At 34.9% G+C, this 16,890-nt stretch overlaps 2 protein-coding genes and 1 long non-coding RNA gene across 3 annotated transcripts in view; 1 reads left to right on the plus strand and 2 right to left on the minus strand.

The window, feature by feature from the left end:
• Positions 1-16,890, minus strand: part of LOC149903740 (uncharacterized) — a 336,421-nt gene that overhangs the window by 282,109 nt on the left and 37,422 nt on the right. The gene's annotated exons all lie outside the window — the stretch shown is intronic.
• LOC149903760 (threonylcarbamoyladenosine tRNA methylthiotransferase) lies at positions 359-6,506 on the minus strand. The gene is made up of 8 exons (XM_090107811.1): positions 6,324-6,506; positions 5,634-5,808; positions 4,381-4,538; positions 3,788-4,054; positions 3,149-3,314; positions 2,102-2,209; positions 1,200-1,365; positions 359-777 (listed from the first exon to the last, which is right to left on the minus strand). The coding sequence occupies exons 1-8, from the start codon at positions 6,493-6,495 to the stop codon at positions 379-381; spliced, it is 1,611 nt and encodes a 536-aa protein (XP_089963937.1). The 5' UTR covers positions 6,496-6,506; the 3' UTR covers positions 359-378.
• Positions 6,834-16,890, plus strand: part of Tre1 (Trapped in endoderm 1) — a 66,237-nt gene continuing 56,180 nt past the window's right edge. The window contains exon 1 of the mRNA XM_090107772.1: positions 6,834-6,970. The gene's annotated coding sequence lies outside the window, so the exon portion shown is untranslated. The remainder of the gene's footprint in view (positions 6,971-16,890) is intronic.

Raw genomic sequence — 16,890 nt, forward strand, 5'->3', positions numbered from 1 at the left:
CCATGAGAAAACCATTACGTTTATAACTCAGAATGACCGATTGCTTTTTAAATTTTTTGACTTTTGTACTTTCTTGTTACGTCAAAATTAGGTTTTCTTTAATTAATATCTAGTTGAAATTCTTTTGATGTTAGACCCAAGTTTAAGTATTCTTTAATTAATACCTAGAAGTAGCTCAATAATCAGCCTTAAATGTCCTGCCAGACCGAGACATTTTTTTTTCATCAAACCCAGGACTCATAATGTACAAACAGCAATGTATAAAAACTTCATTGAAATAAGCACCTTATTTCGTGTTCATAATGTTCAAAGTCTATTATCACTATTAAAAAAACAAGATGAAATAAAACAAAACACAAACTTTATAAAACAATTTATTTACAAAAAAAACCACAGCACCCTCAGAAGCACCGCTACAAATAACACAAAAATCGGTATCGGTATTTTCTTCCCCTCCACTTTCAGTCCGGAGACCTCCCCCCTTTTGAGGGGCTGAACCAACCCGGGCATCTTTGGTTTATCCATTGGTTCCCCTATCATGGAAAACTTTGAAGTTTCAACAATTTTCACGGTCACCATTTTGCCCATAAGCGCTTTGTTTTTCGGCACTAAAACTTGTTCATAAAACTCGTTGTGGGCTACAAAATATTTAGTATCGTGAGATACATCTGTAACTAGGACTTCGTATGTTTCACCGAGTCGGTTTGAATAAGGGAAGTAGGAACGGAAGAATTCGGAGAGCGCTTTCGTACGCTTTTTCACTTCTTGCGCGGGTACCTGTGAAAATTGAGTGAGCATGAATATGCAATAAGAAAATAAAATGTTAAGATTATTCGTGTTGTTTTATTACCTACTTGTGAGCTTTAATTTCATAACGTATCAACGTCTATAAGTAAGAAGGTTGATTATCACAAATCAGTATAATAATAAATTAAATATAAACAGAATTTGGCACCTGCACACAAAATATGTTTTTTTTTTTTAATTTCGAAGTGAAACTTATTTAGGCGCGTTTAGAGTAAAATTTCAAGGTAACGTCATGTCTATACTGTCACGTCATGGAGTAAGGCGACGATTTTGGTATCTTTGTATATTGCCAAAAAAGTTTTACGTGTGCTCAGCACACAGGCTCTTTTATTTTCGTTAATTCTATTAATTACAGTTTATACCTTATTATATATAAGTACAATAACACATACCCGTTGCATATTAGCAGCCGGAGTGCCAGGTCGTGGAAAGAATTGATTTATGAACAGCGACGGGAATAAATACTTCTTGCAGAGATCCATTGTGTCTTGGAAATCTTTCTCAGTTTCTGTTGGAAAGCCGCAGATTATGTCTGTAGCTATTGTCATACCAGGCACTCTGGAATTTTTATTAACATATTAATTATATAAAAAAAAATGTGTGCGTGTACTAGAGTACACACGTAAGAAGTGAAACTTCTTTATGACCTTAAAAATGTCACGAGTATGGCGTAACGCAAAAATGTCACGCGTATGGCGTAACGCAAAAATGTCACGCGTACGGCGTAACGCAAAAATGTTACACTAAATTTTTGTCCAACCCCGATAAAGAAGTTGCACTTCAAAAAAAATTGATAAAAGACGTGTGGCACTCAGGGACTGCCGCGGTAAAGCTATTGCATGCTATGCCTTCAAGCCACACCTCTGCGCCCATCGGAGTGGGGAGCGTGAGGTTTTTTCGTTACGGAATTTCTGGATTCGGTCCCCGCGCTCAAGGCCCGCGATTGAAGCTATGCAATAGCTTAAAAATGTAAACTTGTAAAAGTATTTATGAACCATTATCTAAGTAGTTTCATAATTGACAATAAAAATTGTATGCTTTCCTACTTCCATGATTGTGCTTTAATTAGGTTGATTTGAATAAACAACCCCCTTTTACAATTTCAATTTTTTCATCAATATTCTAACAGTTTATGTCCTTTTTAAGAATAGACAAACTTTCTATACACAACAATCTATACATCACTGTTAATTTTCTGGTTATTTCACAAAAAAATCAACAAAATACAATAACAGATACACAACAAACTATTCACACCTTCACCCATCACATATATCATAGAAAAAACACTCACTTTTCCCTTAAGAAATCGACAACTTTTTCAAAGTCCGCCCTCGTGTATTCCCTCTTCATATCGGCAAGCACTTGATCGCTTCCCGACTGTACGGGAACGTGTAGAAATCTGCAAATCATTGTTATTTATTTCACACTTTTATTATAGAAAGAGAAAAATAAAAAAAACGTGTGGCACTCGGGGACTGCCGCGGTAAAGCTATTGCATGCTATGCCTTCAAGCCACACCTCCGCGCCCGTCGGAGTGGGGAGCGTGAGGTTTTTTCGTTACGGAATTTCTCGATTCGGTCCCCGCGCTCAAGGCCTGCGATAGAAGCTATGCAATAGCTTAAAAAACTAATACAGGTAAAAATTATGGATAATGGGACATGATATGTTAATTTATATCGAGGAAAAAGAATGTAAGATGTGTTATTATTAAAATCTAGTGTATATTTAGGTGATAGAAAACAGTGATGAAAATAATCCATACTAATATTATAAATGCGAAAGTAACTCTGTCTGTATGTCTGTTACTCAATCACGCCTTAACTACTGAACCAATTTGCATGAAATTTGGTATGGAGATATTTTGATACCCGAGAAAGGACATAGGCTACCTTTTATTGCGAAATATGTACCACGGGCGAAGCCGGGGCGGACCTCTAGTTTTTGTATATAGGTGAGATACATAGATGAGATGTGTTTTGTTTTATAAAAAATATATTTTGTATAATGGTAGGATACAGCAGTTGAATAGAATTTAGAATAAAGATTTTATAATAATAGCTAACTGCGCTTCGCGGTTTCACCCGCGTGGCTTCGCTCCTGTTGGTCTTAGCGTGATGATATATAGCCTATAGGCGCCTTCCTCGATAAATGGGCTATCTAACACTGAAAGAATTTTTCAAATCGGACCAGTAGTTCCTCAGATTAGCGCGTTCAAACAAACAAACAAACTCTTCAGCTTTATAAGATTAGTATAGATAGATCTGAAATAGCTCAGAAACTTCATCATCAAGCCAAATCATTTGAAAGAAACCAGAAAAATCAAAGTTATATCACTTACTTATACACCCTCGGGTGGTGCATAATACTAGCCACCTGTTCCAGATGCTCCAAGATGTAAGGTGGGTTCGTCATACCCAGCCGTAAGCGACAACCAGCCGGAATCACTTCTACTAACTTCCAGAGTAACTCCGGGAGGGATGTGCCTATGTCTCTGCCGTAGGTGCCTGATATAAATGGAGAAAATCTATAGTTTTGGTTGAACATGAAACTAAATATTTCATTTTTTTAAACATTCTACAGCACCTTGCAAAAGCATTTTGCAATCGTCAAAATACATAAACTAATAGTTTGGAAAGCAGTTTCTACAGAGAGTAACAGTAAGAAACATTGTCTAAAATCTGATAAATACTTAAACAGAATTCATGTGCTAAGAAGCATAGACAATGTGATTGACATACACCAAAACTATATCTTTCATATTAAAAAAAAAAAATTCACTTACTACCTTCATAAAAAAGACCACACGCGTCAGAAGTGAAATTTTTTTGGCAAGTTTCAAAGTTACCAAAATCATGAGCTTACTCCATGTCGTGACGGTATTGCCATGACGCGAACTTGAATTTTTACTCTCAACGCGCCTAAAGAAGTTTCACTTCAAAAATTAGATGTAAAAAATATTTCTTAAATTATTTCTTACCGGTATCCTCACTAGTAAGCCAAATTTCCACGACCCCCTCCTTAAAAGACTGTATCGCTCGCTCCACAATTTCCTCCGGAGGGTAGCTCCCCAATTCACCCCTCGCATGTTTCGTCTTACAATACGTACACTGGTTCAAACATCCCGTGTTAATTGGAATGATTTCTATTAGAGGGTTCTTTCGCACTTTAGGTAGGAGGAGGGAAGCACCTCCCGCTTTCCGGCCCTCGGTCGTCTTTTTAGCACCGAATAAACGTACTGTGTGACCTGGAAATCATGTGAACTTTAATAATTACGAATAAGATGACCACTTTTGTATTAGAAAATAATGTCCTAATAGATCTACATAGTTTAGTAGATTTAAAACAATTTGTATGCGATCAATTCTTTAATATTGCAATTTTATTGTGTTACAAATTAGATTTATAAATATTATTTATTATAGTATTTGACTAATTACAATGTGAACTTTAAACTTCATTGACTTTAAATAAATATAATATATGACCCCTACCTACCTAACACTTCGACCCCTAAATCAAATAATTTACTATACTACATATTATAACCTGAAAAAAAAATGTATATTGTACCTTTAAGCGTCTCCTCAACAACCTCCACAATGCGATCAATCTGCTGCACCCCCACAACACTGTGTCCCCGCAGGTACTCCGCCCGCGGCGCGCCCTGCGGCACACAACCCGCCACCACTACGTGGATACCGCGGCTCTGGCCGAGCTCGATTTCGTTTCTACAGTAAAATGTAATAAATTAATTATTTAGTTAATTTTGTTTTTCATCGTTTGCTCCTTCAGACCATGTTCTTGTACGGACTTTGTAATAACAAATTTGACTGTCAGTATCTTGTGAGTAAATTATTTTACACCGTGCCACGAACTGTATACCGGCGAAAGCTGCGCACTTATCATCTATTCACTACTGAGGCATGTCGTTCGAATGCTGGCTTGCGCTCCCCTTTACGTCATGTTGTTGAAAATTTTTAATAAAAATTTCTCTGACCTTGACATTTTTTCGAATTCAAAATTTAAGTTTCGAAGAAGTTTAGTTGATCTGCTCCTAAACATGCAATAATATCTTATTTTGCGTCCCTCTACCTTTATCTCTAATTTTTTATTTATTTTATTTTTATTGCCATGGCTAAGTGCACATTTATATTTATTTTTTCTTATTCGCATTTGTTGCACGTATAAAAATGTATGTATCCAAACTGTGGATAATTTTGTTGGTTGTTTTTTGACAGTTATACCTGTATTTAGATTAAGTTTTATTGTACAATTAACCACTGTTCTGCTGTTTATTATCCCTAATAAAGAAATATAAATAAAAATAAAAATTACCGTCGCCGCACACGAGCCACGGGCCACAGCCACAAACGCCGTCACGAGAAGCTAGAAGCGTGTAGCGTGTGGCTGCCACAAGTGTCAACCGTGTGCAGCGAGACCATATAAAATTTATGAAAAGTGCAGGAAATATGCAGGTGGCCGCATTTTGTGGCCGGTGGCCAGTGGCCCGTGTGCCCTTAAATATGAAAGTGTCTATGTTTGTTTGTTTGTTAGTCTTTATAATATGATTTTGTGTCTGTTGAACTAGAGAGCGAAACATCTCATTGCCATGGGAATAACCCTTGACAGGCAAAGCCGTAGGTGAAAAGTTAGTATACAGTTAGGCAATTACACAAATTAAAAACTTACACTATATACATGATACGACAAATGGTTTTAAATTTGATAATAATATTTCCTGTAGACATTGCAAAGTGATTGACAATGTAAAGAAACTGTATGCTGTAAACGTGAATTTAGTTAATAATAAAAACAAAACTCACTTGAAATGGTCCTCAGCGGGATTCTTAACAGTGCACGAGTTTAACAACCACAACTGTGCCTGCCACTTGTCTTCAGTTAGCTTGTAGCCATGTGCAGCGAGGAGCCCTGCCATGTACTCTGAGTCTGAACTGTTGTGCGCACAGCCCCATGTCTTTACGTATATCGTTTGTGTGCCTGAAAAGATGAAATATAATATTTAATATGAATGAAATGAATGTGAAAGAATTTACGGTTAAATCAAATGAATTTGTAGTAAAAGTATATAATGTTTTAATTAAGTAACTAGATCTCAATAAAAATTAAAAACTAATGGAATATGGTGTCTGAAGAAAATATGCCAATACTATTGTATTAGTAGTGAGTAATGTATTAGTGGTAAGTATGATGCAAGTTGAAACAAATATTATAAATGATAAGTAGCATATTTGATTAGCAGAATTCGGCATAATCAGGTGTTAACAATGTGTCATAAACAATGATTTGTGTTATATCAATTGAATAAACAAATATAAGAAAAAGTTTTGGTTTGAGAACTCCAAAGTTTAATCAAAATATTTAATGCTACATGTTATACGTGCGTGCAAATAGATTCAATTGGGTCAATTTTCACAACTTATTGCTCATACAACATAACCGTAATTATTCAGTTTAATTTATAAATATAAATAACACAGATATTGAGGTTATACCTGGGACAACACTTTCCAATACAACTTTTTCGACTGGCGCTTCTTTGGTTTCCCGCCGTTTGGACCGTATGTTCACATTTTTTCTACTCGCGTATCTTTCTTTAGGTGTGATATCCTGTGAAGATATTAAATCTTCAATATCATCAATTATCTCCGCAAATGCAGCTGGCATTTTTATTTTTATCACAATTCACAACTGTCGCTTTGACATTGACATAAAAACAAGATCAAATATCAGCTAACTGGTTGGTGCATACAGCATAGATTATAAAAAAAGCCTTACTACTATGAGTTATGACCCATTTTTATTCATTTTTTTATTTCTAAAAAGCATGGATGCTTATTTTAGAGACGAGATGAAGAGTTGTGTTCATTTCCAAAATGTTGATTTCTACTTTCTATGGATATATCACAGGAAATGCCAAAATCAGCGGGAAACTGATGACAGAAAGTGACAGCGCGCCATTTCCTGGGCTGACCAATCATTTGTCATAAAATTTTATTCGAATTTCGACTTTCGACAGTAGCGCGGAAGATTTCTGAGAGGATAGGTGTATGAACTTTGTTAGTTCAACAGAACTTTTGTGATCGTAAAAACTTTGTGTTTGTTTTATAATAACTTAATCTGTACTTGGCTTTTTTTACTGGTAAGTGTTTTTAAAAGTGTATTTAAAGTATTACAATAAATAAAAAATTAAATTGAATAAAGATGCAGGTATTCATGAAACATTTAACAATTTTAAAGTTACATTATGTTAATGATACTGTAGGTGGTTTTAAAATACAATGTTTATTCACAATCACACCTACCTATTTCTCAAAACTAAGTAAACGTTTATTGAAATAGAAATACAATTTATATAATTGCACAACAAATGTTACAAGTAAGTAACTACGATACGCTTAATTGTTGTTCTAACTTTAAACTACAATTTAAAATTGTCAAATAACGATAACGCTAAAAAAATAATTCTTCAATTCTTAATCGTTCCCTTCGGTCCCTAGATGGCAAAAAAGTAATAATAACAAAAAATAAAGAAGCGACCCCGCACGCGCTACGGTTACCACCTGCCTTCAGGCTTCATCCCAATTTCGGATATTATTGTCTAGCCGTTCGGAAATAGGAAGTTTGAAATAATATATGTTTAATCTTTATTGTTTTTAAACCGTACGAATGATATCACTTTGACCTGTCAGTAATAAGATATCGATATTGTTTATACATATAGTAATTTTTCTTTATAATTCTAGATTTTTATATGCAATTAACTATATTATTTTTGATTTGATAAGTGCACGGAAAGATTATACATAATGTATTTTTGTAGAATACGAATAATAGAAACAGTCACATACCTAGATCGAAACTATACTTTAAGATAGGTAACTTCTTAAAATCGGAACAGAGACCAAATCTTTAAGGAGTCGATTAGATACAGTTCACCCTACGGATGTTCACCCCTTGTCCTTAAGCTAAAGCCACCCTTGTGTATTACTATTATTTGGCCATATAGCCATGAAAATAAAGATTTAATCTGTAATGTGAATGTGCATCGCGCTTTCGTATTATCAATTATGAGATGAGTTTACGGAAATAGAATACCTATACTTAAGGTAGGTATGCAATTTTTTATATTAGGTATGTTAAGAATGAATTTAGTTATGTTATTCATCAATTACACATACGATGATGATGAATATATTACTAGCGGTCCGCCCCGGCTTCGCCCGTGGTACATGTTTACGTTTTCTCTACATAAGAACAATCCCCGTACTTCAAGGAATATAATAAAAAAAGAATTATCGAAATCGGTTCAGCCGTTGTCGAGTTATGCGCTTACCAACACATTTTGCGATTCATTTTTATATATAAGACTAGCGGTCCGCCCCGGCTTCGCCCGTGGTACATAATATTTACGTTTTCTCTACATAAGAACCATCCTCGTACTTCAAGGAATATAATACAAAAAGAATTATCGAAATCGGTTCAGCCGTTCTCGAGTTATGCGCTTACCAACACATTTTGCGATTCATTTTTATATATAAGAAGATGTACCTTGTGTATTTTATTGTATTTCCTCCTTCTATCTACTATAACACATAGGTATCAACTATCATCATTACTGATTATCCTATTATATTAGGTGACACCTTGTAAAAAAATAACACCATTACTTTTAATAATCGTTACGTGACACTATAAAATATAATAATGTCACAGGTCGGAAGTTATCGCGTGATCTTTCTCTCGCGGTCTAAATTTTGCGATAAGTGTGCCAATTTCTTGCTAAAATTAATAATACACTGAATAATTAAATTAGTATTATTTCCTATTATGTACTACGTCTTGATTATAGGACCTACACTTGTATTTGTAGGCAAATAATTAACTAGATCGGTGTGGATACCATATTTGACAAGAGACCTAATTATACATATATGCTAAAAAAGTTCGCATATATCTATGATTCATACAACCTTCTATAATTCATTATTAGGCAAGCAAAATTGTTCATGTTTGACAAAAAACATACTACCACTAACAACCTCATATAAACTCAAATAACATTCGCGTAGACGCGCAGAAGTGACTGGTTTTGGAATTGAATAAAATTTCCACAGAGACAAATTATTTTGGTCTTAGAACATAAACTAGTACTACCAACATATACGAGTAGTATGAAATTTTTCCCTCTCTCAATATCAAATACTTATGATATAGGTACCTATTTAAATATTCTAAATGAAAAATATTAAAATAATCAATTTTAGTACGTAAATTCTGATGGAAAGAATGCTGATTGTATTTAATTAAGAGCACCTCATTTGAAAAATTAACAGCCACCAAATTTTTATTTTCATCTCACATCACATTAACCAGCCTTGCTTTTCCCATCTTTACTCACACTTGTTCAGCTTCGTTTAATTAAGACCAACTTTTTAGTTAGTTTGTATTATCATTACTATGGTAATTCGTCATAACTACCTCAGAATAAGATGCCCCTACCTTGTTCCCGATAGGGCTGTGTTAATTTGCCTAATTATGAGCACATACTTAGTTATGAAATTAGGTTAAATTGTGGGAAATATTTGGAAAAATATGGGTAAATTAGTTATAACAGGTATGAGATAAAAATGTATGAAAGGCAATCTAATTAATGCCATAGGTATTATCTACCTATAGTATGTATTTCGTTTTCTTTGTAGTAGAAGCCACATTCGACGTCCTGGGTCGATTTAAGTATGGTTTTGGCAAAGGCGTAATTAAGTAAATGTAAGTAAGTACCTAATTTATGTTTAGTGTTGATTTTGTTTTGAATATGCCTATTAGAAAATAATTTTACAAAGTTACATATTGAATGAAAACTTGAACTTTATTTTGCAAAAATATCAGTCGGCTCAGGGGATGTTTCATCGGATTATCCGTTCGCAAATTTCTTTATAACAGTAAGTTACGGTAAATTCCGTTATTAGCTTTTCAAATAATTATACAAGCAGTTAGCACGGATACGCGTAACGAATTGCGCGCACAATGAAAAAATTGGCACAGATAATCATAGCATAAATTGGCGCACTTCTAGCCATAAATTGAACATAGAGGATAGAACGCGGTGGTCATAACATAGAGTATTTACGGCGTTGCGTCACAACAACACTAATTGCCTAGGCTGCCCCACATAGTGACTAATTAGCAGACGCAATTGTATTTTGTCTTGTGATATGGATACTGTAACCAATTACGTGTTACATGGAAAATATTAAAGTACATAATACCTATTTGTTATGTAATTTTCGTAGAAATTTTTTCTGCAAGATATTTGCATACGACAACTTAAACATTAGTCCACACATGTTTAGTCTGTAAAAACGAAATCCCTCTCTTTATCAACCTCTAAAACCCTTTAAAATTTGATTTCTAATAAAATACCAAAGTTAAAGTACCAAACTTATATGTAGTTATACTTACCTATTTCAAATTTATTTCATCAGAATCCGAATCAGAACCTACCTGATATTTACAACAAGAAATTTTCAAGTGTTGACATATTTCATCTCTCCCGTAACAGTTTTAAAAAAGCAGTAACAGACATCACCAATTCAATAATTTCTTAGTTTACCATACACATTCTCACCACACTACACCATTATACACTACACACACAGTACACACACTCACACATCCATACCAAACATTCTATAATGGGTACGTTTTCCTCTTTTTTGTATACCATGTCCAAAAAAAATATATATAGATAATTTTTTCCACTTTGTCATTGTTATAATTAATGTTAAACTACTGTCACATTAATTGTCTTATTATTGGTATTCCTTTTTATTGGCGTATTGTTTTGTTAAAGTTAATTATAAATATTGTAATACAAATAGCTGTAAGGAATCTATGTATGTAAAAAATAAATCCATTTAGCGGTAAGGTGTTAAATCTTAAAAGTGGCAGACAGTGAGAGTTGCTCTTATTCATAATATTAACAAAGATTAGTTGCCGTTTTGCCCAAAATATCCTACATTAAAGAAAGTTATGACCTACCTACTCTTCTATGAATTGAAGCTTCTCTATTTTTCGGATTGAGATAGAAGAAGTAGTTATAAGTTAACCTTTTTTTTTTTTTTTTTTTTTTTTTTTTTTTTTTTTTATAGTGGGGAAATCTTCGAAAGATACCCACGGCCCCCGGGGATGGAGCCAAGGGTTATGTCGGATTCTTACCGACTAAAACCCCACTGTGTTCCGTCGAGCCGCGCAGTTAGCCGGGGCCGCGGGTACTCTTAGAAATCGTCCACGACCCTGGATGCGGACGCCCGGTTACGGGCCCACCTCCGTTACCACCTACGGCTGCGCGCGTGCGCGCCTCCTCCTTCCTCTGCGAGGCGGCATGAGCGGAACACGTCTCATGTCACCTCACTGCCCCGGACGATGGAGCATGTCCCCGGTCCATCGTCCAGAGCCCTTCGCTAGGGAGGCAGGTCGCGATCGCTAGCGACCGCGACTCGGCGTCGGCGCCTAAAGGGTCGCCGGCGCCGCATCGGGTCCGCGAGAGGGTTCCCCTCACGAACCCGCTCCGCCTCCTCTTTTCGCACCATCACCTCCTCACAGAAGGCGACCACCGCACGCCAGGACCTGGAGCCTCCAACCATGGCGCGAACCAAGGACGGGAGCGAGAGATCCGGCCCCACAGCAGCGACCAGTCGCTGTCTAGCCACGGACCACGCAGGACACACACTCAGCGTGTGGTCCGCTGTATCCTCCTCGCTTGGGCACCAATGGCAGGCCATGGTTGGCTCCCGGATCGCGACTCGACACAGGTATCGTCCGAAACACCCGTGTCCAGACAGTACCTGTGTCAAGCGGAACGTGAGAGCCCCATGTCGTCTGCTGCACCATTCTAAAAGGACCGGCCGGATGGCCTCCACCGTCCTTACACCTGCAGTTGGGTTCTCGAGACGCCGCACCCATTCCTCCATCAGACGCTCGCGAGCCGAAGCCCTCCAGCGCGAGACTTCTTCGGGGTAAATTACTAAAACCTAATACAAGTATATTTAGATTCTATACTTTTCGAGAAATTCTATTGTTATGTAAATATTGCGTTCTACATAATATTATATTCGCGTAAGCTGTCTTCTGAAAGTGCATTTGCCCGATGAATTTCAACAAATATTTACAATAACATTATAAAATATACACAGTGTTATTTCAGTCTCCCTATTGCATTGTTCATCTAGAAAGATATTTTGGCAAATTTTAAACTCGATTTTTTTTTTTTTGGAACTCTACAGTGAATATTTTTTGATCAGAGATGTAGCAACAGACAAGCAGTTTTGTACTTACATATTTACACAATTTTCTAATTTTTTATGATACTTTACTAAAATATTTAGCATTATGCTAAGTTATATTGCAACGAAAGGTAAGTCCTATCCATTCTAATATCACATGAAAGTAAATATTTAAAAAAATATATTTTCAGAACTCAATGGGGATTGGGGTCTATAAAATTGAAAAATTATGACAAAGTACAATCAACCTTGTCAATAGTTTAAAATACCAAGTCAATTCGATATCAATCACGGTTGAAGTTATTTACGCAACCGAACATCATTGCATTGAATGATCTCAACCCAAAATACAAGCACTCGTCTGCCGTGCTTTGCGTCATCGTTTCACAATCGGCCATTTTGTTTTTATATTTCCTGAAAACTTTTATATTATTTGTGAATCATGATGTTCTTGGCGTAAGTGAAGTTATGTATGTATCGGAGTATAGTATAGCTGAGATTTTAAGACCTAAGTTCTGGTGTTAGTATTGGCACGGTCAGGTACAGACTGCGAAGGGAGTCATTCTGCAATTAATTTTTTTGGTCCGATAATATCAAATTAATAGATAAGTTCCCACATCTAAAAATAACTGCTGGTTGTCGATGAAGTTAACTATCAATAACTTTCTTTTCAATTAAGTTTACCATGATAATTATAAACCTGGCTTAGCCTTTGATCTTGGAGAAAAACAGCCCTTCCCACTTCCTCAAACTACAACGATGTAAAAATTTCCTTCAATCGATTGCTCTGTTCCGACGTGCACAGACAAACACATGGAACTACATATAGACATTAGTATCAACAAGTTTAAATGCAATCGAAGTATAAACTGGGATAACAATAATAATTTAACCCCATATAGCTATTGTATCGTCCCCTTATCGTCACGACCTTGGGTAAACAATGGCTTACAGTTACCTACCACACCTTGTGCTCGACACCAAAAGCTCGTTTCTCTCATGAATGTAGATGTCATTCGGGTTTGGATATTCATACTAGCTTGTTGAATGAATGAATGAAAAATTCTTTGTAGACCATATAGGATACATTTTATAAACTTAACAATAAATTAATCAATGTACAGAAGGCGGGCTTATCGCTGGCAACGATCTCTACAAGGCAACCCAAAAAAAGGACGATTGTTGCATACGAATTTACGCGTGAGGTTAAACTATAGACCCTTTTCTGCGAATTCATATCTCGTAAGCCACGGATCTTGGTGTGGTGGTGGAAAAGCTATACACACTACTTGTCCAGAGTAAATATCAACAACGAATTAAAAAAAACTCATATACCCACAGTTAAATTACAGTACTTTTGTTCGAGGAACAAAATGTCTCAAGATTCAAGATCAAATTTCGCTTCATTCATTCCTATATCCCTATTTAAACCAACCCCAAATATAAATATACAACCCTTGGTCAGGGTCGCTTGTTTGTTGAAATATCGTTTGGAATGATAGAGTGAGTAGTTCCTTATATCGAGGGTTGCTTAGGTAAATTCTAAATAAACATTGCAAAGTTATTAACAGAAATGTATAAACTTATGTACAGCAATAACGCCCTATATTATAAAGATCCAAGGTACAAATCATAAAAGCAATTTATTGAAGCCTTAAAAAACCTATTACCTACTGTAAGAGAAGTAAAACATACATCGACTAACTTTCTATACCATTTTGGCCTACTGAAACGAATTGAATGTTTAATCGGTATAATTAATTTTTTATTATCAAAATCGAATCAGACATTTTCGTATGTGCAAATTGCAAAATTTCGCTCTTGTTTCGCTCTTGACATTAAAATAGCATAATATGACGACGATTAAAGATCGTACCTAACTAAAATAATAACCAATGATAAATAAATATTAGTTCTAAGTACTAATGATATTGTGTGTCGGCTCTTAGCAAATTAGTCACAGTGCAAACAACGCTCAATCGAATTAAATTGACATCTGCCATTACGCTGAAAACCTTCGCTTGTTGTATTTTATACTGTTATCTTGATGTATTTTCAACTGAAACTTCTTTACGCGCGTTGAGGGTAAAATTTCAAAGTAGCGTCATGGCAATACCACAGTATTACAATATGTGGCAATACTTTGACGTCATGGAGCAAGGCGACGATTTTGGTATATTGAATCTTGCCAAAGAAGTTTCACTTCTGACACGTGTGCTCGGTACACGCTCTTTCTTATTAGAGTTGTATGTATAACTTGAAATTTACATTCATTCATTCATTCATTACATCTTAATTTGTATCAAAATAAAAACAAAAGGATTCAATGTAGTGTAAGTGACAACCAAATATAGCACATCATCTATGTTAACTGCATAGTGTTAAACAACATCAAAACTAATTGACAAAATGAAGAAAGTAGAATTGGGCGTTCACACGAAATAAACTAAGTCTTCTATCAAATATGGATAGATGGCGTGTTAGGTTGTTAGCAAGGTTGTTAGTATTAATGTGTACGCTGTAAATTGGGCTTCTAAATATTAATCGTTCAGAGTATAAATAACTTTTTAGTTATAAAACACTAGAACAAAACCGTCTAAATTTGAATCTATTATTATAAGAGATAAAGAATCCTACATAAATGCAACAATAACAATTAATAACTGATATGATGATATCGTGGTTATTGATTAACTATTCTACGATTCAAATGGATGAACTAGCTTCTGCCCGCAACTTCTTTCGCTCAAACTTAATTTCATTTCTCCATATGAAAAATATGAACTCACTGTCTCTTTTAAATTGTCCATCGCGTTATTTTTAAGATTCAAATTATAAGGTTCTCCTTTTCAACTTTTAAATATCTGTAAAAAAAAACTCAGTATGAGAAGAATTTCCGTTCCGTTGTCCGTTAAATAAAAAGAACTAACTTATATATCACAGGGAAGAATTAAATCAAGGACCATAAAAATAACGACAAACAAAACACTATACCAAATTAACATTAATATTTATCAAAATATTATAAGAGACAATCTATCAGTCATTTACGGAAGGCAGAAATAGTTTATGCATTCAATAATAAATTACAGAAGCAATAAATTTGATAGTGTGGGCCGGCACTGACTTTAATCTCCTCCCCCAAGTTGACCGGTATTTGACCAACTGTGAAAAGGAGTATATCTAAAAGTATTTATTCAGTGTTGTTTAAATTGTAAAATCTGCATAATCGACATTATTTTAGACTGTCAACTATATCGGTTTATTTACAAAATTTTCGTCATATCGGCTTATAAAATTTATTCGGACTGAAATTTGAACTATCATAGGGTAAATATATTCTTTCTTTCAAATACTTGCATATAGATAAGAAACAAATTCATATAAATATTTCCAATTCTCATGATTTAAATGTAATGTAATGAGAATTTATTTAGTTGATCCAAACCTTCTAAAATTCCAGTCTATCATAATTTACTCAGAATTATGTAATTACGTACTCATTAAATTTTAAACTCTCTCATTAATATTACGTGGTATGAAACTAAAAATTCGTCAAAGGGAAGTCCAAGTCACCTTCGAGATGCTACTCATTGGTGACTAATATACAGGATACGAGTGACCACTTTCGAAATAATCTTAATTGCATCCAACTAATGCAACGGCCATATTTATAGTATTTCGACCTTAATGGCTGCTTTTATAGTTCTGGAGGGACCTCCGTGGTCGGCTTGGAGCCTATTAGTACTTGATTGAATTCGTAATAATAAGCTTCAATGCTAAATTTAAATACTATTAGCAGTTAGCACCTATTAACTGAATTTATAAGAAGTAGTTTCAGGATCAGGTATGAGACTATCATTTTGTATCAATTTCTCTGATGAATTTTACTTTGTGATCGATGCTCTGTACCCAATGTTTTGATTATTTATCATCGAGAAAAGAACCCGGACAATTCGTTTATACGCAGAATATATTCCTATAATGTATCACGAGTCTCGTTTCTTTCAGACTGTCGCGTCTGTATGTAATTCAGCTCAGATATAATAATATAGACTAGATTTGCACAAAGACGATTTATTCTTCGCGAGTAGAGCCTACATCTATAATATTATCTATAAGAGAATCATCTACAACCTAATGAACTGAAACGAATACAAAAGTATTATAAGAAGGAAAATCCTAAAAATTAACAAATTACGATTTTCCTCAGACTTACCTTTTGTAACGTCGTTTAATTAAATGACGTAGTTTGAGACGTATTCGGTATTGAATGTAGGTATTGAGGGCACATAAACAGGTAAATCCAATTTTAATAGCCTTCATGTATTAGTCAAAATAAAAACATTTGCAGTGACTAAAATATTAATCCTCCTGAAAAAACCAGTATTAATAATAATTTACGAGAACATAAACAATGTGGTAACATGAAATCACCTTTAAAATCATCAGTTCTTTGAAATAAAACATTATTTGTCTAATCTGTATTGGGTGTTACTTCATATCCCAACATCTTTACTCTTAAGTCCTTAACAAAAGGAGATGAAGTATTGATTGAGTTCATAATAAATACTTCATAAACTGTTGACATTTTTATGGAGTTGTCCATAGACCAGAGGCGGCTCGTGACAAAATTTTATGGGTGTTCACTTGAAATAAAACACTGAAAATACGTGGTGTAAAGCAGTACATTTATCAAAAAAATTACTTATAATAGGCCAGTAGAAATCGACACTAAAAAACCCTAAATTCGCAAAGCACGATGTAGATTTGAATT

The sequence above is a fragment of the Colias eurytheme genome, chromosome 12, assembly GCF_061535395.1.
Source record: "Colias eurytheme isolate Ceu_HAF_F1 chromosome 12, ilColEury1 Martin Lab GWU primary, whole genome shotgun sequence".
NCBI classification, from domain to species: domain Eukaryota; kingdom Metazoa; phylum Arthropoda; class Insecta; order Lepidoptera; family Pieridae; genus Colias; species Colias eurytheme.

Excerpts from the sequence above, each read along its gene's own strand:
- LOC149903760 (XM_090107811.1), bottom strand. The coding sequence starts at position 6,495 with ATGCCAGCTGCATTTGCGGAGATAATTGATGATATTGAAGATTTAATA. Across the intron at positions 4,055-4,380 it reads TGTTGAGGAGACGCTTAAAG|GTCACACAGTACGTTTATTC; the intron begins GTACAATATACA and ends CATGATTTCCAG. Across the intron at positions 2,210-3,148 it reads CACCACCCGAGGGTGTATAA|ATTTCTACACGTTCCCGTAC; the intron begins GTAAGTGATATA and ends AATGATTTGCAG.